The sequence below is a fragment of the Drosophila guanche genome, unplaced genomic scaffold (genome assembly GCF_900245975.1).
Source record: "Drosophila guanche unplaced genomic scaffold, DGUA_6, whole genome shotgun sequence".
In the NCBI taxonomy this organism is placed as follows: domain Eukaryota; kingdom Metazoa; phylum Arthropoda; class Insecta; order Diptera; family Drosophilidae; genus Drosophila; species Drosophila guanche.
The window spans coordinates 485,846-505,837 of NW_022995752.1; the positions used below are offsets into that span (position 1 = coordinate 485,846).

The window sequence follows — 19,992 nt, forward strand, 5'->3', positions numbered from 1 at the left end:
CCATAAACAGCTATATTATGACTGAAAAGTACATATATTTCCATCCAAAAATATGTACAGACATAAATAGATTACAGAAAATACTTTCTTAATTTGTTTAAATAAAATGTCGCTTTTATTATTAGTATTACATTACTAAAAACTAAGACAGTTACAATTCTAGAGAGCAAAACGTTTCAGTCCTGCTTATTAAGTTCTGCTTCAATACAACATCACAGAAATTTTTGGAGCAACTTGAGTACATCTCGTTGCAATTAACTAACTGATGTTTAGTTTATAATTTGCTTTAATTCATAGTTTAAACTCAAATTATAGTTGCCACCTCATGGAGGTGACAATGGCTAAGACTACAATTTCGTAATATGTACATAAACACAATGCCATACCATGCCATACCATACCATGCCCCTCTGTTAGTTGGTAACAATTCAATGGTTCATTTCAATGGTATCTAGTGTGCTGGCTGGTTCACTTAGGATGTATGGGATCTGCACTTCTTGGATAATTTGGACAACGACAATCGTTTACTTTTTTTTGTTTTCTAAAGCTATCACAGTATTAAAACAGCAACTTGGCTTTTATATTATTTACACTAAATAAAATGCTATATAAAACCAAAATAGCGATGTTGATGCCCAATATGCCCGAACTACGATGCTACGATTAAACCTAAGACTACCGACAACATAATCTACCAGCTAATTCAAAATCCTAAGCATGTTTGGGGCTTGTGCCCCCAAACTGGTGGGGATATGCGTAGGGCACCCAGCCTTTCCCATCGCTGCTGCCCACATTCACATTGGAGCTGGAGCTCCGTATCGAAGAGGGCGAGCTGGCGAAGCCGCTGCTGGCAAAGCTGATGGCCAACTGAAAGAATAGAAAAAGAAAGCACAGCCGTTAATTAACATATTAATGTTATCTTATTCAATAGTTGTGTAGATATTCAGTAGGTTTGCCCATCCAGAACGTGCCATGTGCCACCCGAAAACTGGTTTGGTCTGCAAACCATCAAATTATTTACGGGTACGGGTGCTGCTGCCGACTGGTTGTCTCAGCGAATTTCATTAAACGTGCCAAGATATTTCGGTGGGATATAAACAAACAGATTCGATTCGAATAATCAACGCCCGCCGCAGACTTGTTAGACGGCATGGCATCGTTTTCCTTACAAGGCGTTGGCTCTCCCGACGCAATGACATAACCGACCAGTGCTGTATAAGTCGTGCAAGTTTGCCTATTTAAGACTTCTGCTTGCACGAGTACCGTACCGTTCCCTTAATCAACAGAAAGCTTTACTCACTTGATGCTTGGCTTCGGCTCCGCCCGAACTGCTGCCGGCTAACTCTGTCTCGAGAGCATTTTCATCGAAGCACTCTATGCAGATGTCGTCCTCTTCATTGCAGTGCTCGACCTCTATGCACGAGCTGGACGTTGTGGAGTTGCGACTCAGTGTGAGTGTGTCGCATTCGTTGCCCTCGTCGCTGCTCGCGCCTGCGTCTGACAGAGCTGGCTCCATTTCCAGTGCGTATGCCGACTTACGGCGACGCTCCTGGAAGGCCAAATCCTCAACTGTGGAGCGGCCAATCACATGCTGCTTGTTGGCACCCGCCGAATTGTCTATCAACTTGAGTTCGCAGGGACTGTACACTTGATTGGTGGCACCTCCCGTTAGATTTTGCAGTAGATTCGCTCGGGCGTATTTGCCTTCAGAGATATTGGCTGCCTGGCGGGCATAGCTGGACATGTGGAGGGTGGCGCGCGTAATGGCGTAGCCCAGGAGACCCAAGCCCACAATTAAGGCAAGCCAAAAGCCCAGAGGATTGACCAACGGCAAGATATTCAGATAGAAATTGAAACGCGAGTCCAGTGAGTCCGGCAAACTGGGCATCATCTGTGGAAAAGATAATAAAAGATGATAAAAGATAAGTCGCTGTCCATACATATAATTTGTTATAATTTGTACTTACAATTTCGAACCACAGCATTGGTGCCGTCAGGTGGCTGAACTTGGAGACTGTCGGGAAGTTGCTCAGATCCTTGAAGTGCATGTTGATCTGCACTTTCACGGACAGCGACAGCGGCAGACCGGATTCCTGTGAAAACATTGTGGCATTAATATATGGCTGGGGGTTGGCCTGGTTTCCAAGTACGACACAATTTCAGCTGCACTTGGCCTAATTTTGGCTAATTGCGCTTAAATGTATGTACTATGTATGTGTTTATGTTTATGTACGAGCATGTATGTGCGATGTGGCAGTTGTCCTTAGTGATTTATCGACATTTTTCGCACATTTCGTTGCCTTCGTTGCATTGTTGTTGCCGTGTTCCGTTTTGCTGCTTATGGTTTATTCATTGCAAAACCGGTAAAACTTGAGCCGAAATTACTATTGACTGATTGACTGCATGAATTGATCGAAATCTTGCTGCGACTGCGGCTGGTGGGTGTCAAAAGGCAAAAACTAAACTGACGATTGGGCCAATTAATTGTTCCATTGAAAATGGGAAAGTTCAGCGGAAGCTGGCTTACAGACTGTCAGCGATTTATGGCTGCCAATGCAAAACGATTGGCCGCAGAACAGAATTGTTTATGTTTAGTAGAGATATTAAGCTACTTGCTGCATTAATTTCCTGTTGTGGATTTCCTTGCCGAGTGGAAAGCGGCTTAGTCGTGACATGCAACCAGTTTCAACGCTTACTTTAATTAGCCGGAAATGTAAATGTAAAGTTCTCCAATCTGATCGGAAGCTGAGGAAATTGGAGGTAACGGTGCCGCTCAGCTGTTGCATGCTTAAGTCGCTTCAGCCTTTAGTTAATTGTGACATAAAATGCGAATAAAATACTCCTCCTACTGAACACATTCTAGCTTGCGGCTGATGATTGACACATCGAAGGTGCAACAGTGAACAGGCGGCATGTGGCATTCACTCTGAGAGTTATTTTGGGCAGGACAAGGTCGAGATCACCTACCGGTTGTATGACAAATGCCGACGAGTGCTGAGCCGGATCAGGATTCATGCCGGTGATGTTCTGCTGCAATCCAACGTCACCGTTCATGAAGTGGGGGAAGCTTAGGGAGATGGGGAATCCATAGTAGCAGTCAGTGACGTCAATCAGTCCCACCGGCTGGCAGTCACCTGTGAAGAATGGGGAGAGAGAGAGGCAGGACAAGGATCGTTAAAGGAGTGAGTCAACAGTCGACAATCCCCCCAAGACAGAAGGCAAACATTTCCAGCGACAAGTCTCAAGGCTGCTGCCAAGATTTGCCGCTAATGGCGTGTCATACATGGCGTAATACATATTGGAGAGGGGCACGCGTGGACCTCACGTGCGTCACTGCCTTTGCCAATTTCGCTGAATTTTTCGTTACTTTACGAGTAGTAAACAGAAATTTTCCACACAAACTGGAAACTATGCTGCGAGTACGAGTAATCGGAGATCAATTAACTGCAGACAGACAGTCGGGGCTAGAACTAGAACTCGCGGCAATTACGAGTATTAATTGGAAAGAACTTTCCGATATTGTGTAAACATCAACTTCTTACATAATACTTGGACTACAATTAAAGTGATCTAACGCCATGAGGCTTCGTCTTACCTTTGCGGCAGAAGCATTTGTTGGCCTCGTTAGTGGCTCCATTGTCAAAGGCATTGTCCTCGAAGACATAGTTATAGCCCTTCAGGCTGCCAAATGTTCGCTGCTCACCCACACGATACTGCAACAAAAAAGAGAAATGAATTCATAATTGATTACTTTACGCGTTCGACTGGAAACTCACCAAATTGATGGGCCTGCACATGCTCTTTCGGAAGAACTTTACCGTCTCATTGGGTTGAATGAAGCTCTTGAACTTTGTGCCATCGGAGGCGTACTCAATGTTGCTGCAGTGATCGCCCTGCCATTGGGGCAGTGTGGTTTCTCCCCGATAGGTGGCGTACAAGCCCGATAGTGCCGGATTTGGCACGCCCGTGTAGAATGTCTCAAAGTCCGTTGAGAAATCGTACATGCGGTCGATGAGGCCCACCTTCTCAAAGGATATCCAGTTGGGTAGGAACGTGTTGCCCAGCCTGGCCAGTGCTGAGGGATAGCCAAACATGAACTCCTTGGCAGTGGTGCGAACGATAGGCTCTGCCTGAGTACTCACAAAGAGAGTCTTCAGTGCCATTCGAACAAAAAACGGATGACTGGCAGTCAAATGGGAGATGGCCTGGATAGGTATAAGTATAAGTATAAGTATAAGTGTAAGTATAAGGTTTAGGTATTGGGTATAGAAATGTATCTGCGTGCCAAGTGTATAAAGTGGCTTTCATGTGTGTAAATGCCATTCGGGCAGTATCTAATATCGGTCTCAGCAGCTCGTTACTACAGGCTATTACAGTCAATAAATATTACATTTAATTAATACAAATTACGTATTTCCTGTGCTGTGCTGTGCTGTATAGATTGATGGATGGATTGATTGACTGATTGAACAACTAGGCCCTATGCATTATTCAACGTTTTGGGCGCTGGACCTGGACCCGGATCGAGTGGCTCCCCCTGCACTCTTTAATTCTTTTAGCTGATTGTCACCTTAGTCTGGAAGCAGGGCATCAATCAGGCATAAATTAAGCAACTTTAGCTCTATGCTAATTGAGAATACTTGTAATTGAAACATCATTAAGACAACAATTAATTATAGCTTTTATATGTGGCTATATACATATTAAATTTGTTTACGATTTACAACTGACCCGTACGTCAAATGCGAAACGACGATTAATCAGTGAAAATTGCTGCCAATCATTTGACAAAGGCAAACACGCCCACCCATCGATATCGATTGAGGCAATAATTCGCTCTCAGTCGCAAGTCGCAAGTCTCCACTTTCCTGTCTCCAGTCGCAAGTCTCCTCCCATTAGCGAGGCATCTCTATGTATGTATGTACATCGTCTGTAAATGTAGCTGTAGATGTCTCACTGTTAACCGAAGGAATTTCACTGTCTTGTAGTTAAGCATTCTCTTAGTACTCTTTAGCGCTGCTTCTCGCTGTCATTGTAGCTGTTAAAGCGAATTGTTATATGCGGGGAGGAGTGTAGAAGTGAAGCTTCGTTGTAGCTTGTTTTCTCATACAGCGGAAATGATTATATTTCGTCGTGTGCTCGGCACGCGATCGCACAGCCTGTGTGCTGTTTGTTTTTCTGTCTGCTGCTACTGTGCTGGGTCTTGAATCTTGGATGCAAAAGCAAACAGTTGGAGGTGCACTGAAATAACAGCACTCGTGTTCTGCATCTCCCTAGTTGCGTATCGAGATATCGATAGGGCCAGCCCTATTACGCGATACTATATTACTTGCTTTAATGAATAAGCCACAAGTCTGGGAGGGAAATGCACACATATGTAGTACTATGTAGTACACGTGTTTAATTATAATTACATCACTTGAGAGAGTGAGCCTTTGCACAAGTGGATCATGACGTAAGGCAATTTCTAGCTAGTCACTAAGTATATGTCATTAGTTAGAGTAAAAACCGGTTGAGTGAATGCTAATGATAATGACGGAAAATCCACACTGATGCCTCGCAAAGAACACTTTTATCCTTAGAGAAGATTCAACTCACCAGCATGGCAATGTTGAGCATTATCACTTGATCATCCTCTCGATGACCCTCGGACATGTGCTCCTGCCAGACGAGGGGATGACTGGGGGTTGTGGACATGGTATTGTTCTCATTGAACGTGATATTCTCGTGAGTCATAATCTCCCTAAATAGAAGAGCGAATTAGACATCTTCTCTCAAACCATCAACAAATTTGCGGTAAACTTACTTGTACACATATGGACCAACCTGCTCCACTTTGAGCTGTTCGCGGCCCGCTAAAAACGCCTCGGCATTGGTTATATTGAAGAGGTAGATTTTTATATACAAATCGACTGGTGGCTGGGCCCAAAGATTGAAGATTTCGCCCTTGTCAGCCATTATCAACTTCTGCAAAGAGAGAGAGCGTAAAAAGTGTGTGTTAGAGTGGGTTGTCTGCTGAGAGTGTCGCAGCTCAATAACGCGACAACTTGCAACCCTAAACGAGCTGCATTTATGAAAGTACGTGCCAGCACCCCGAAGGCTGAAGCTCCAAGCATTGGGACTTGGTGGAGGCCTGGGTCTGGGTCTGGGTCTGTGTCTGTGTCTGTGCCTGCTGCGGGCTTCCAATAGGGGCAGGGGCATACTCACATAATTGGCAAACAATTTGACAAAGGCTAAGGCCGGCAGTTAAAAGCTTTAGTTTCTGTTTATTGGACTTACCCATTTGAATATCAAATCGTAGGGCTGAAATACTTTAACCAGCACCGCCGTTGTTATGGCCAAAAATCCAATCGCTAGAAGCAGAAATGCGCCTGCAAACAAAAAATGAGAGAGATACAATATGAAAAAGATCGTTCAATACATATAAATTTGCTCATTAAGTTCATTAAAATCCAATTTCATTATGCATAAATAGACGGGCGCATGTACTCGTACCCACACGCGAAAATCTAAGAGTCAAATCAAAAATAGAATATTCATTGAATGACCATCTCCATGTATGTATTCATACATACATACACACATATGTATGTATGTAAATATGTTCTCAGTTTTGACTGACACACGAGCATGAGTTTCGAGCTGAAAAGTCTCCGCTCAAAAAATCTACTCCACCATAGCCATACATACATACATTCTTATGTGCATGTGTGTGTGAAGGTGCTAAAAATTAGTTTCCATCCGAGAGCATTTTTGGTTAGTGCGGCTTAATTAAGCTTAAATCGGTTCGCATTCGAGATATCAACAAACGAAGCTGAGGCGCCTTTCTTTCCTTTTTTGCATATCACAACAGTTGACCCTGAGAATCGCAGTGGCGTCCCGCACCGCACGGAGTCTGTTGGCACTCTCGACACTCTCTTTTATGCCTGCCTGACTCGCTGACTCGCTGACTCGCTGACGTGAATTATGTTAATTACAGTTGCAGTGAACTGAACTGCATTATGCCGTACATGACAGACGCAGACAGCTGTAGACAGCAGCTGATCGGACGATTAGTAAGTCAATCGGGTGTTCTTTCAGACTGAGTGTGTAGAGTGGAGAGTGGAGACTGGAGAGTGGTGGGCGTCGTATACATGTGCACATGTACATATGTATGCGTCAAAAATGAGGCTCTGGCGTGTACGTAGTGTAAATTATTTGAATTTTATGGCCCATAAGTCACGATGCCCCGACTGTTCTGAATGCGTGCATATAAATGTCTTCATTGAAGCAATAGCAACAGAATAGCAACAATACCGACGTCAGCAACAAAATGCATATGGCCGGCTGACTAACCCGCCAACCTGTCCACCTTTCCACCTGTTTTCATCCGTTGCCATTGCCCAGGCGGCTCCTGCAGCGCCATCTGCATTTGCGGACACGTGATGCGAGATCCAGAAGATCTGCCGATAAACCATCTTCGGATAGAGAACCAGAACTGGTTGCTGATCATCATGCCGAGCAAATCAACATTTATATTTGCTTCTCTAGTCGACAGGCGTGCGCTGTGCTAAAATAAACTCAAGCCGTTCTCTCCCTCTGTCGCTCTCGTGGCTGGTCAGAGTGTGTTCTGCTGGAATTTTACAGATTTCTGGGTATTGTCTGGACATGGGCTTGGGCCTCGACTCGTTTGAGTCTTAATGAGAAACCTAGTCCATTAAAATGAAGAAAGATGTCTTTAGGTATGGCCCTAGCAATGCAGCTGGCTGAGCTTGTTGCCGAGCGGATAGTTCTATTACTTAGCTACCCTAAGTAACTGTGGGATTCCCACCACAGACGATCTTCCACTTATCACTCTCGTAATTGATTAACGATACACAAACACACACACACACACACCCACATCTAGAATAGGCCCAGGTCTGATACATCGATGGATCAGCTCACCAAACCACTTCTGACGCGGATCAACCGCAAAGAGCATATCGACTTCGTTGTGGCCTTGCTCGTATCATTCTCTTGCTTTTGTCTCGTGTTCCTTGTGGCAATGACATTGACTTTGGCTTCGGCTTTGAACTGTTCTTCTCTTGTTCTTCAATTCTATAAGCTTCAACGATCTCGTCTTGTCTGCTGTCCTGGCTTGAGGGTCGTTGCTTGCACACTTCTATGCGCCAACCAGTTTAGAACAGATTTTCCTTTCACAGCTTAACGTCCCCTCCACTGCACACAGTCAACAGTCTTATTTAAGTATTTAATGGCAAATACTTATGTTGCTGCTTGCCCAGTTTCAGTTTGGCCTTGACTGCGAGTACCGACTCTCTGGAATTTCCACATTCGATAGAAGATCCTTCCAGACCCCTTTCCTTTCCTTTCCTTTCCTTCCAGATTCCCGTCTGCTAATCACACCTTTACTCGCACACACATAGTACACACATATATACCTTTCTAGTATGCAGTGGTATTATTTGAACGTATTTTTGTATTGGCAGTATTTTTAGACCACTTCTGATTGTGTTTGCTGGCTTACATATTACTTGGCGTCGGTTTTGCATCTGCTGGAAGTGGCGAAGCTTCTCCAGCGAGAAGCGACGGTGCGAATACAGTGCGCCCAGAAAGTCTTTCATCGACTGCCGCCTATGATGCATATGCCGGCGCACCACAGTCATTATGGAAGATGATGATGATGAGGGTTTTTGCGTATTTGCAGTGTTCGGCGTTCCAGAGTCAAAATCAAACTAAGAATGAATGACTCGCTGGAGCTTCGATGTGACTTCGGGTAACTTTCATTTCCTCTGAAATGATGTTTAATCGCCCCGAGGGCGTTGCTTGGGCTATGGCAAGCGGCTTGCAATGCTCCCATGTGTTTCATTCCAGTATTCCACCCAACGTTGTCCAAAGGCAACGTCAATTAGTCTTTTGGTGCTTGCAAGGGGAAAACCAATTTAACTATGCATAATCCTGCATTCTATTTTAGGTTCCATTGCTTCAGCTAGGGCATTCGATGGTCGCCATGCACATCGCTGACAGACAATTAATTAAACGCTTTGTATGCAGTGTAGACCATTTCATATTTGTGGCTAGATGCAAACGTCAAAAAATGATGAACAAAGAACGTGGCTGTCCGCACACTCGCGCACATACATTCTGTCTTGACACGAGCACTCAGTGTACCCAGTACATACTTATTCTCTGTACATGCAAATTATGTTATGCTTTGCGGAGCTCTTTGCTTAATTGCTTTGTTTGTTTTGCCAAAAAGTCGGTTTCGGTGTGTTCTGATTGGACTTGCCCGGCACGTACCGCCAGCTGTTGGTGCCTGCCACCCACCGAGCTGGCCCTGCTCGTGGGAATGCGCCACTTCATTGGTACTCCTCACACGCCATGCACGCGTACACGCGTTTCGCTGGAGGGACAGGAGAGGTGGAGATTTAAGCCTGCGTTTGTGGCCAAGTTCGTGTCTCAAGTCTTTTGTTTGACATTCGATAAACTACAAGAATGCGGGGTGAAAAGTGGCTGTCAACCGGGTTTGCAGCATCTTTAAAACCTGATTGGATTATTCAACTAACTTGGATACATTCTTTTGACGTCAGCCCATCAAAGTTCATTGAATCATTCACCAACGAAGGCTGCGTGGAAGAATGTTAAGTGAAAGTGGCAGCTGATGAAGACAATTCTTGAAGTGTGGCCTGCGGCACCTCCTTCATCGCCTTCACCGCCTTCAGCGCCTCCACTCCCTGGTTGCTACACACCGTCGCACACTTAACCCATTTGAATCGGGGTCTACACGCCTGGCATCCCCATGGAACACCTCTACGCCAGAGTCATGAATCACTTTTATTGCTCACTGGCAAACATCAGCATGATCCAGCACACAGCAGCCAGCAGTTAGAGATTTCTGCTTGTTCAATGGTGATTTGGCAATATTTGTGCTTGCGGGGAATTACCCGAAACCCAATACGCTAGGAGAAGGGATGGTCTGGAGCGTCAGAGCTGAGTTTAAGAAAAGCTGAAGCTGCCGCCAATTGATTGCTGGATGCCGCAACATGCCACAAACTCTTGCCAAACATTTTCCAATGCAAATTATTTGATTTTCTTGCCTGCTGCGCCTGTGGGCCGCCCAACTCTTGTCTTGAATTCAACTCAGACTAGAATTCGTCCCCTCAATAATTATAATTATGGATGCCATTTGCCCCGAAACTTGTTTTGCCACTTTAGACAAACATTCGACTACTGGCCAGGCTGGGCCAGGCCAAGCCAGGCAGGTGCCGTGCCGTGCCCACCCAGTGGGTCTCGTCTCCCTTCTCTTCGCTCTAATCACCGCCAAATCCGTTCGCCCATAACTTGATGCGTCTCAATCAATGTGGTGGCTATGGAGAATGTCTGCTGGTTGGATCTATTCCGTTTTATCGAGCATCGATTTCGCGTGTGTTCTTTGTGGCTTCTTTGTGATTTTTGGGCATTATCTATTTGTTCGCTTTTTTTGCATAAATAATTTGGCGCGTTCGAACAAGAACAAAAATAACTTGTAGCGTAAAGCGTATAAATAAAAACCCATCCGACAATCCTGTTTGGCCATGAAAAGGCACTTTTTTATTGTAATTACTTATTTGTGAGGCAAAAGCATTCATTCGCCTTTGATAACCGCATCAAGCCACATCACATCATGCTCGCCGGGCCAAGCCGGGCCAATTTATGCGAGCGAGGTGCGAAACTTGTCTGTTCGGTTTGGTCTGAGACTGCGACTGCGACTTGGACTGGGACTGGGACTGGGACCGCCCCCAAATGAATAAATAATCGAAATTCCGTATCGAGTCTTCTGTTCACTTTTGTCTCTGGCATTGCACTCATGTCAAGAGTTGCTTGAGGGTTTCTTTGACAAATCAAACGATAATTGCTCTTACCCCTGCCTGACTCCCCTGCTGGACTCTAATTGGGATTTCATTTTGATTGCAAGAAACGCTCTCAATTTGCAGTGGTTTAAGTTCTCGTAGCCATAATTGAGCTACAGCCCAGAATTCATACCTATTTGTATATTTATATTTGATTTGACCAATTCCAAGCCGGACAAAATGCATACGGAAATGCTCGGACAAATGCTTAAAACAATATTCATATCACTCGATGTCACAAATACTCGTACTGAGTGGGCAGCAGGGTACACACATGCATATTTATAAGTTTATTATTGCTGTCTATAAGTGTTTGTACTTTTCTTCAGAACAAACTATATCTCGCGCTCTGCAAATGAAAGTTGGCGAATTTTCGCGCTGCTCGCAGCCTCGTCTTTGGGTTTCAAGCTTGTATATGTATGTATACATATGTATATATACATACATATGAATGTATGCACATGTATAGACTCACAGCTAGGTCGTTGCCAACTGCAATTAGAGGTCAGCTTTGCCGCTGGCTTCATATTTAGATCAGCTGTAATACGAAACTTGAACTTGTCTCACAACTCGTATGAACGTACATACATATATGGCAAGTGGTATCTGTATCGATTACGAGCATTGGTATGGTCAAGTTCAGGGTCTAACTGCAATGGCACTTGTCAATACAATTGACTCGGAAATGCTTTTGGGCCAGTTCCGATCCGATCTTGTTTGACAACAAGATAGTTCGAGAAGACTACGAGTCAAACTATGTCATTGTCGAATCGGCTTTGGCTTTTGTTCATTTTTGAATTTTGCTAATCAAAAGCAGCAACGAACATAAAGTGCTATGCTAAACAGCTTTGATGGCTTTTATTTGGTTGTTGTGAGCGCTTCGTACCCGTATCGTATACCGCATCGCATGGCATCGAATCGTTTCGTTTCGTTTTGTCGTTTCTTGTTTGCTTGTTTAAAACGCGCGCGTTTAAAACTTTTCATAATTAATGCAGACACAAATGTGCTTCGGGCCATCCGCTTCAGACTTGCAGAAGCAGATGCTTAAGAAGTACAATTTTCACACAATATTGATCGAAATTTCTAGACTTCGATCGCAGCTCTCGAGGGCGTCAAGTGGAACTTACGTGTGGGAACTCGATTGCTTTTGCCTTTTTGCTCATTGAAGAAGCTGCCCAGGATGTCCATCGGTTTCATCGAGCGATTTGCCTTGAGGCTCTTGCGCCGCTGGGCCCTCTGCAGAGCAGCGAGAGCGGCCGACGCGGCAGCAGGATCCGCCTCAGGCAAGGCACTCATGCTGGATCCTGTTGCCCTCATCGACATTGAGGGCTGGTGGCCATTGGTGGCATTAGTGTTTGCGTTTGCGTTTGCCTCTTCATCGCTCGCACAAACTGCACTGTAACGTCGCGCAAACATTTTTCCAAAGTCCTTCATAATAACAGTTTATGTTTTGGACACTTCGTGGAACATAAATAAATTGATTTGCGAGTTTCTTAATGTTTCTTTTCCTTTGGGTTTTACTTTAACTTTTACTTTTACTTTTATTTTCGCTTGTTCTTCTTTCAACACATTTACTTAACACTTTAATTGAAATATTTGAAATGATCTTGTTTTCAGCCGCGGCACTTAAAAACTATTATTGATTGGCCTTTGCTGCTGCAGCCTGCTGGGATCTTGAATTCAAAGTTCTCTTTTATCCTATCTTATTTTGTATCTGGTAGGGTAGGGTAGCTGGACGTTGGCGTCCGTTCGCTAGCAATGCTCGCTTATGAATGAAAACACGGACGTGATGCGATTGACCAGGTAACCGTACCAGCTTAAGTTTAGTAAGATCATCTAGAGAGGGAGAGCTGCCAAAGGCCGAAAGCGCGAGAGAGTGAGAGTGCGAATGGGAGTGCGAGAGGGTGAGCTCAAGCGCGAGCGAACCCGTCCTAGGGTTTCTCGTCTCTGTCGTGTCTCTCCTCGCGACGTTGCGGCGCGACGCGACGCTTCGTCGGCCTACGTTACGTTGACACGCCGTCGCCGTCGCCGTCGCCGACAGTACGTAGACCGCGCAGTTCGCAGTTCGCTCAGCTGTTGCTTTGTTTTGAGCCGGTCTTCTGATCGATCTTAGGCAGCAGAAAAAGCAGAAGCCGCAGTGTCAGAACCACTGCCAAAGTTGGGAGCTTAAGTGCAAACCAGTTTGGATATGCGCTGAGATGGTAGCGCCGGCCAGGGCCTGACTTTGGGGAAATACCAAAACAGCTGACGCGTCAGTGTCTTGGACCGCCACATTACTCACACGGTGCGTGGCTGGCCAGTATGGAAAACTTTTGGCTATTTAAAGTTAACGAGATTCAATGGAGCTTCGCAAATACGCAGTTCAATTAATGTTCATTATTTTTCCGTCCGTAAACAAAGTTGCCGTTTATGTGTCTGCGCCGGAATACGATTATTTCTTACGAAAGTCTTATCCAGCGCTTGTTTTTATTTCATTAGATTTGTGTAGTGTCATTCAATAAAAAGACAAATTACACTTCTCGTCTCTGAACAGAGTCTCTGTTTGGTTTGTTTGGTTTAGAAATTTCGCGAACTAACACCGGCCAAATGGAAAATGATAGGGCGATCGATAGCTGGATCTTGTTGTGGCTTGCAATGGAATTGTGGTATGGAACACGCCCCTCGCCGTACCGCCATAGTTTGGTAAGACTTAAGTGGCTTGATATGTGGCAGGTGGGGAGAGTAATGCTCCTAGAAAATCGAGCTGCCTGAAGAATGCTAACGAATATCGATGGAATGGATTTCTCAACTTTAAGTATTGGGTGCAGATTTTCAGTTGCTTATTGCAATTTCGGTGCTCCAGCAGTTAAATGAATTTCTGTGCTAAATACTGCCACATAGAGTAAAGGGGTAAACAGAGCGAATATCTCAGGGAAAAGTTCTAGAAGTTTTTCAGCAATACCCATTTTGTTCCTTGCCTTTTGTTCCTCCCAAAAAGTACTCGCATTGACGCACCTCTTTCTCTGTTTGTTTTTATTGATTTCTTATTTAATTTGTATTTGGTTTCGCCATGCCCCAAATTTAAATTGCACAAGCCTGCTTAACATTATCAATTGAACTTATTCCTATTTATGTTCCCCAATCTAATGTAAATTTGCTGGATTTTGGTTTTGGGTTGCGCTCAGGTCTGCTCTGCTCTGCTCAGCTCAGCTCAGCTCTGCTCGTAGAGGGTAGGGGACCTGCAACTATTGTGATTTCGCTGATTATAATTAAATATACATGAGCCGAGTAGCGAAGCGCGAACCTGCTCGCAATTTAGACGGGTGGGGGCTATGGTTATCCATTCTAGGGCGCGAACGTCAATACTAATGATAGTGCCGGAGATAGCTAATAACCAGTGACCCCCGTGAACCCTGTGACGCGATGACCAGTCGCAATTACTGGCGACTGACACTAGCACTACCATTAATAAGAGCAAGTTAGCCTTAGAACAAACCCGCTAATTGGAGATGGATCAGCGCAATGGACCCGCGGACCGAACGGAATCAAAACGGAATGCGAAGCAATGGAAATGCTCCGCAAAGTTAATTGGAAAATGGCCAATTAACGCCAACACAAATCAATAACACATTTTCTTTTTTGATACCCTGCTTCCCTGGCTTCTAGGCTGTATTGTTGTCTCCAATTCCATTCGAATAATAACAACTTCATGGAGCAGTATATAGCCTCAGCCTCTACACAAATATAGCATAGATATTGGAGCAAAGATTGTCTTGGATTGTCAGTGATATCCCTCAGCTGGAGTGTACCCAGTACTTGGCTTTTAGCTCTTAATTACTGCAAAAATATGTCTTGCTGGAGTACATTTCTAATTGCAATTCCAATTTGTTAACAAATTCTGGGAAACACTAATCAAAGCAGCAGCAATAATAATTATAAAGAAAACATTGTACAACCAACAAATCACATCTGCATGGTAGCACAAATGCATTCAATTATTTTGAAACTTTTACAAAACAAAAAAAAACCAATCACCTGCCCCTTCCACCTGACTTCCCCGCTCAAATCTTACACAATATTTTCATACAGTTCGTTTTGTCAATTTTTGTTAATTTGTATTTATTTTTCTTTGATCGAAAAATACGAGTTCAAACGTCTTTGGCAAGGCCACGGTCTGGGTTAAACAATGAAATAGATTGATATCACCCCAGGCTCTCCTCTCCGCCAAGCATTTTCTCTGAACGTTGCTTGTTTTGTTGTTTATATTCTTTACTAATGAATCAGATATTAACGGCATATGAAACGTCAATGCGGAAATTGTTGAAATAAGAAATACAAATTTATGAACATGAAGCCCACAGAGAGCAGCAACAAATTTTAATAATCAACTTAATTATCTGTTGGAAAATGCATCGCAGCGTATAGTTCAATGACACATTTGCATGCAATTGAAATTGCAAAAAAAAAAAAAAAAACATAGAACTAATGCGAACATTTTGTAGAATATTTTATGGCACTGCGGAGAGGATTGGAATGTCAGAGCTGGCTGCATTTGCCTAGGGTTTGTTTATTCTAGCTTAAACGGGATAAACCCATGCAGACTGCCAGGTATAAATATATGTACCTTGTTGCACTTATTGGTAAAGCAATAAAAAGGTTGTTGATTCTCTCGAACTAGAAATCTATGAGTCTATTCAACTACGATTTACTCCATTCGATGGAGTTAATTGTTTGTGTGGAAACAATAAAACATTAGCATTAGCGACCTTTTTGGGAGGTTCTCTCCAGGCATGTGCACCTAAACACCTTGTGGATGCAATATTGTTGATGTGGCACAACTGTACTTGTAATCAATTAGAATAGCTGGACGACAGGCCGATTTGTTCATGTCTCTAGTTAAATCATTTGTCGAACATTAGCTCTCCTCACTATCATTTGCCCTCGAATCGAAGGGGCGATCAGTCAAAAACGATTTTGCTTGGATTGAGAGAACTTGTTTCGCGCAGCGCCTGATTGATGATTTGATACGAGAAATCCAGCCCTTACACCCATTAACCACTGATGATGCGATATCTAATCAGTGGGATCTTGTGTAGCAGTCTGTAGTGTGGCGAGTGGAGAAAAAAGTACAAGCGAACTTCGAGCAAGGCCATAAATTCGGAAGACTTTGTAAGCTGGCAACGAGCAGTGCCGCGGGCATGCAAATTTTGTGCCAACGGACGCCAAATTTGTGGTGTTTGCGGTTAACAGCTCGTAATGCACTGGCGGAAAGCAGCGTGTACTTTGCACTCGTCCGCTCCGGATCAACACACATGCTACTAATGCTACTGCAATTATAGGCGCAATTATCAATTAACATTGTTTCTGAATCGATTCTTGATTTCTTCAAGTGCAAACACTGCGGTAATTAAAGCTGCTCCGGCTACGGTTACGGCTACGGAGCGACAGCAATCAGAATGTTCGAGTTTTAATAATACGTTCGGACTAGGTGTTTGACTTGTTCCGGTTGTCGCTTTTTGTTGTTGTTGGATTACTGGTCCTCCCTGTGCATATGCTTGTGTATACAACTGTCATGCGATCGGCGCGTAGTTAACGGGAAAGCTTAGTCCTCGAAACCATTGGGCATCAGCGCAGAGTGTGACCAGAGTGGAAAACTGCGTTTATCCGTTGGCCCCATGTGCGAGATTTGTGTCTGCGTTTTCTGCCTTGTCAGGCTGATGCAGTCAAGGAACTTTCCTTGCCATACCCATACACAAAAAAATGAAGCAATCCCAAGCAAAACCTACGCAATAAGCTATGAATATTCAACACCAAAAAAAAGTATATATCAAATTGCAGAAGCAATTCCATGATACATTGAGGCAACAACGCGATCGAATAACAGGTCCAGTCGTCACAGTATGTACAGCTATATGTACAATATGTTCGTTAGAAACGAGAATACCCGTAAGTATGTATGTACATACATATGTACATTTATGTATATATTAGTCAGCACAATTTTGCTGAAGAGCTGCCTGCTGCTGCTGATGATTTTGTCTCTCTTTCATCTTCTAACTTTTAAGACGCTTGTGCAAAGAATTTTGTCTATTATTGGCATAACAAATTTTTATGCGTACGAAATATGATACATACGATTGTATGCTCCAAGTTGTAAGTGAAGGGAGAATAACTTTGGGATTGCAAAACAGAAAACCAAACCCTCAACGATATCATTCTCTCCATATTTAATATAGAATCATTTATCGAATTAGCATTAGATAAATATCATCTTTTTGGCTAGACTCTTCAGTGACTCAATCGAACGGCGGTTGGCGTTTAACAATTCATGGAGGCTGGGCCAAACTTTTGAAAAGATTTATGGATTTTAGTTTGCCATATTCCTCACTTTACGTGCGATTTTCAACGCCATTTATTTACTAGTATACTTTTCATGGTATGTCCATAAAGTATATACAATTCGTCTCGGTTGTCTCAATTTTTTCAGAGAATATTTGTGGCAAGCCTAACGAGAATTTGTGAGCACCCCGTTCGGGAGCACAGCAGGAGCGAGTTTCGATTGTGTTTTGTTGTGTGTTTGTTCAAGTTTTTGCGATTTCAGTTGGCTAATCATGAATTTGCACAAAATTGTCGGTGAATCAACGATTTATTCCACAAAAATGCTGCGAAGAATTCCGAATCACCTGCTGGTTGTGTTTTAAAACGTAAAAGAAAACAATTCATTTGTTATGCGCCGCGAATTAAACGTTTCAAAAGGGCTAATAACTACACTACCTATGAACATTAGAGCAAACACACAAATGAAGCGTTACGTTTAATTCCCTTTTCCTTCCCGTGCCGAGCAGGGCCGGGCGTTCGTTGTCTGTGGATGGTGATAGCCTTGTAACAGTTTTTCCATCGCAATAGCTATACGTAGCTTGCTATGTACATACATACATACATATGTACATGAATACACACACATGTACATGTACTATTCCTCTGATTGATCGGCTGGATTGGGTATTATCAGTGCTGCGAGTCGAGCCAAGTTCAAGTTCACGCATCTCAAGTTTGACTCAGTGACCATCCACGCCACAGCTTAAGTATTTATGTACACACATACATACATACGTAATCAATTTAGGCGACACTCAAATTGTTGTATGTCAGGTAGACAGCTTACAAGCATTTAAAAGTCCGTTAATACCCATAAGCGAACGCGCACTCGAGTACAATAATTAAACAGAAGAGAGCTCACGCGTAATTGCTTAGTAAAGCCCGAATGTCCGAGCATAATGAAGACATTTAGAAGCGGCTCAAGCTCATAAAAATACACATAAACAATGCTCTAATTATAAGGCTTATGCTTGGCTACATTCACTTGGAAAAATTATTAAAGCAAATTGAGTGAGAATTGAATTATCGCCATGGGGCGGGCTTTAGTGTGTGATAAATGGGTTATATGTAACAAGTTAATTAATTCATTGTCTAACTCATTCGAATCATAAATATGAATATGTATTTTAAAGTCTAGAAGTAGGATAAATACAATTTAAACATTTTCAAAATTGTTTACATGTTTCGTTTTCTTCTCCCCCAAAGCTATCCTTTTGAGAAATGAAATCCCTGATTACTGTGAGATATGATAACGAGTATCTCGTTAGCGCGGGTACATTGATCTCTGGACAATCTGAGAAAGCTCGCCATTTGGTGTTGTATAATTGTCAATCAATGATGACCCCAAGGACCCCCAGCAATACAAATATACAAATTAATTAAAATAAGCTACAAAATCTGTCTAAAAGTGCATATTTATATGGAATGAATCTCAAATTGTAAAGATCGTGATCTCAATTCATATTAATACACTTGATGCTTAGTTTGTGGTATGTATGTACATTTCTGAATACAAACGTACATATATTAATATTGTACATATACAAAACCACAATCGGCAGGTACTAATCGATTTATAAGCGAACAATAATACGTACATAACCTATCTCAAAGTTCAACTAACACATTTGCCTAGCTTTTTATGTAAATATGTACATAAGTATGTATGTATGTATGTATGTGCATGCCGGCTGTTGGTTAACTCTAATAATATTAGTTATAGTTATTTTCCACGATTGTGGAGGCTTCAAATGTTTATTTGAAAATCCTTAATCAAAATAATATTTGCATGTTCTACAGTTATTTCTGTTCATTTCTGTATCCTCCAACTTACTCTTTTGCATCGCTAACATTGTTGTTGCTTTGATATTTGGTTTCCAGTTTTTGTTAATTGTTAATGGATTATGGCACTTTATACACCCACCGTCGGTGGTGGCAGCTCGTAGAGTAGAGCTCCTCTGAAATGTGAGCCGGTATTTCAGACTATTCGCGACGACCACTTACAAGATAGGCAGGCGACTGCTTGCAATTAAATGAATGCGATTTCCTGAACATCTTGTGTGATTGAAATGTTTTTTATTAAATTTCGTTATTAAATGTCAGACATCTGAATTTACATATACATACTGCATGTACATACACACGAATGTATTATAATTTAGTACACTCGCATGTTTCGAGCAGAGCTTTTTCGGAGCGATGAGATGCCGAGCGAGCTTATCAGAAACTCGACAGCCAAGAAGCAGGCTGAGGAACAGACAATGACACTGGAAATCACAAGAATGAGGGTATTTCCAACGTACATATATACATACATATTTACAAGGGTAGGTTCATGAATACATATGAACATATGTACGTATGTATGTCCACGTTTGGGAATAGCCTAACCAGCTGTCCAGTCTCAGGAGTTGGCTCACTCTTGATCGTGTGCACCTCTCTCGGGGAAAAGTACATTCAATCATGTATGCATGTCCATATGTATGTACACACTATGCACAAAAACACACACAAGTGGATCGGATCGCTTCTATTTCAATGGTTAATCAGCTTGTGCACTATTAAAGTCGGATTATTTTTGCTTTTGTCACGCCGTGAAATGTCATAGGCCCAATTAGCCAAATCCCTGAACTCATTTTCTTCATTTATTTCCTTATTTATTTCAGTATTTTTATTTACACACAGAAAGCCTAGCAGGCACGCACCAGAACCGACTAACTGGCAGACTTCACGAAAAGAAAAGACTTCAAAGAAAATGTTTAATCAA

At 42.9% G+C, this 19,992-nt stretch overlaps 1 protein-coding gene across 3 annotated transcripts; it reads right to left on the reverse strand.

Moving 5' to 3' along the window:
• Positions 1-493: 493 nt before the first annotated feature.
• On the reverse strand, positions 494-19,260 carry LOC117587576 (scavenger receptor class B member 1). 3 transcript variants are annotated; one of them, XM_034278406.1, is made up of 10 exons: positions 19,060-19,260; positions 6,280-6,371; positions 5,807-5,967; positions 5,599-5,743; positions 3,777-4,205; positions 3,596-3,713; positions 2,968-3,134; positions 1,968-2,093; positions 1,301-1,891; positions 494-867 (listed from the first exon to the last, which is right to left on the reverse strand). In XM_034278406.1, the coding sequence occupies exons 1-10, from the start codon at positions 19,076-19,078 to the stop codon at positions 712-714; spliced, it is 2,004 nt and encodes a 667-aa protein (XP_034134297.1). In that variant the 5' UTR covers positions 19,079-19,260; the 3' UTR covers positions 494-711. The 3 variants fall into 3 exon arrangements, with proteins under 3 accessions (XP_034134297.1, XP_034134294.1, XP_034134296.1); XM_034278403.1 differs by lacking the exon at positions 19,060-19,260 and adding an exon at positions 11,996-12,615; XM_034278405.1 differs by lacking the exon at positions 19,060-19,260 and adding an exon at positions 8,507-8,660.
• Positions 19,261-19,992: the final 732 nt, after the last annotated feature.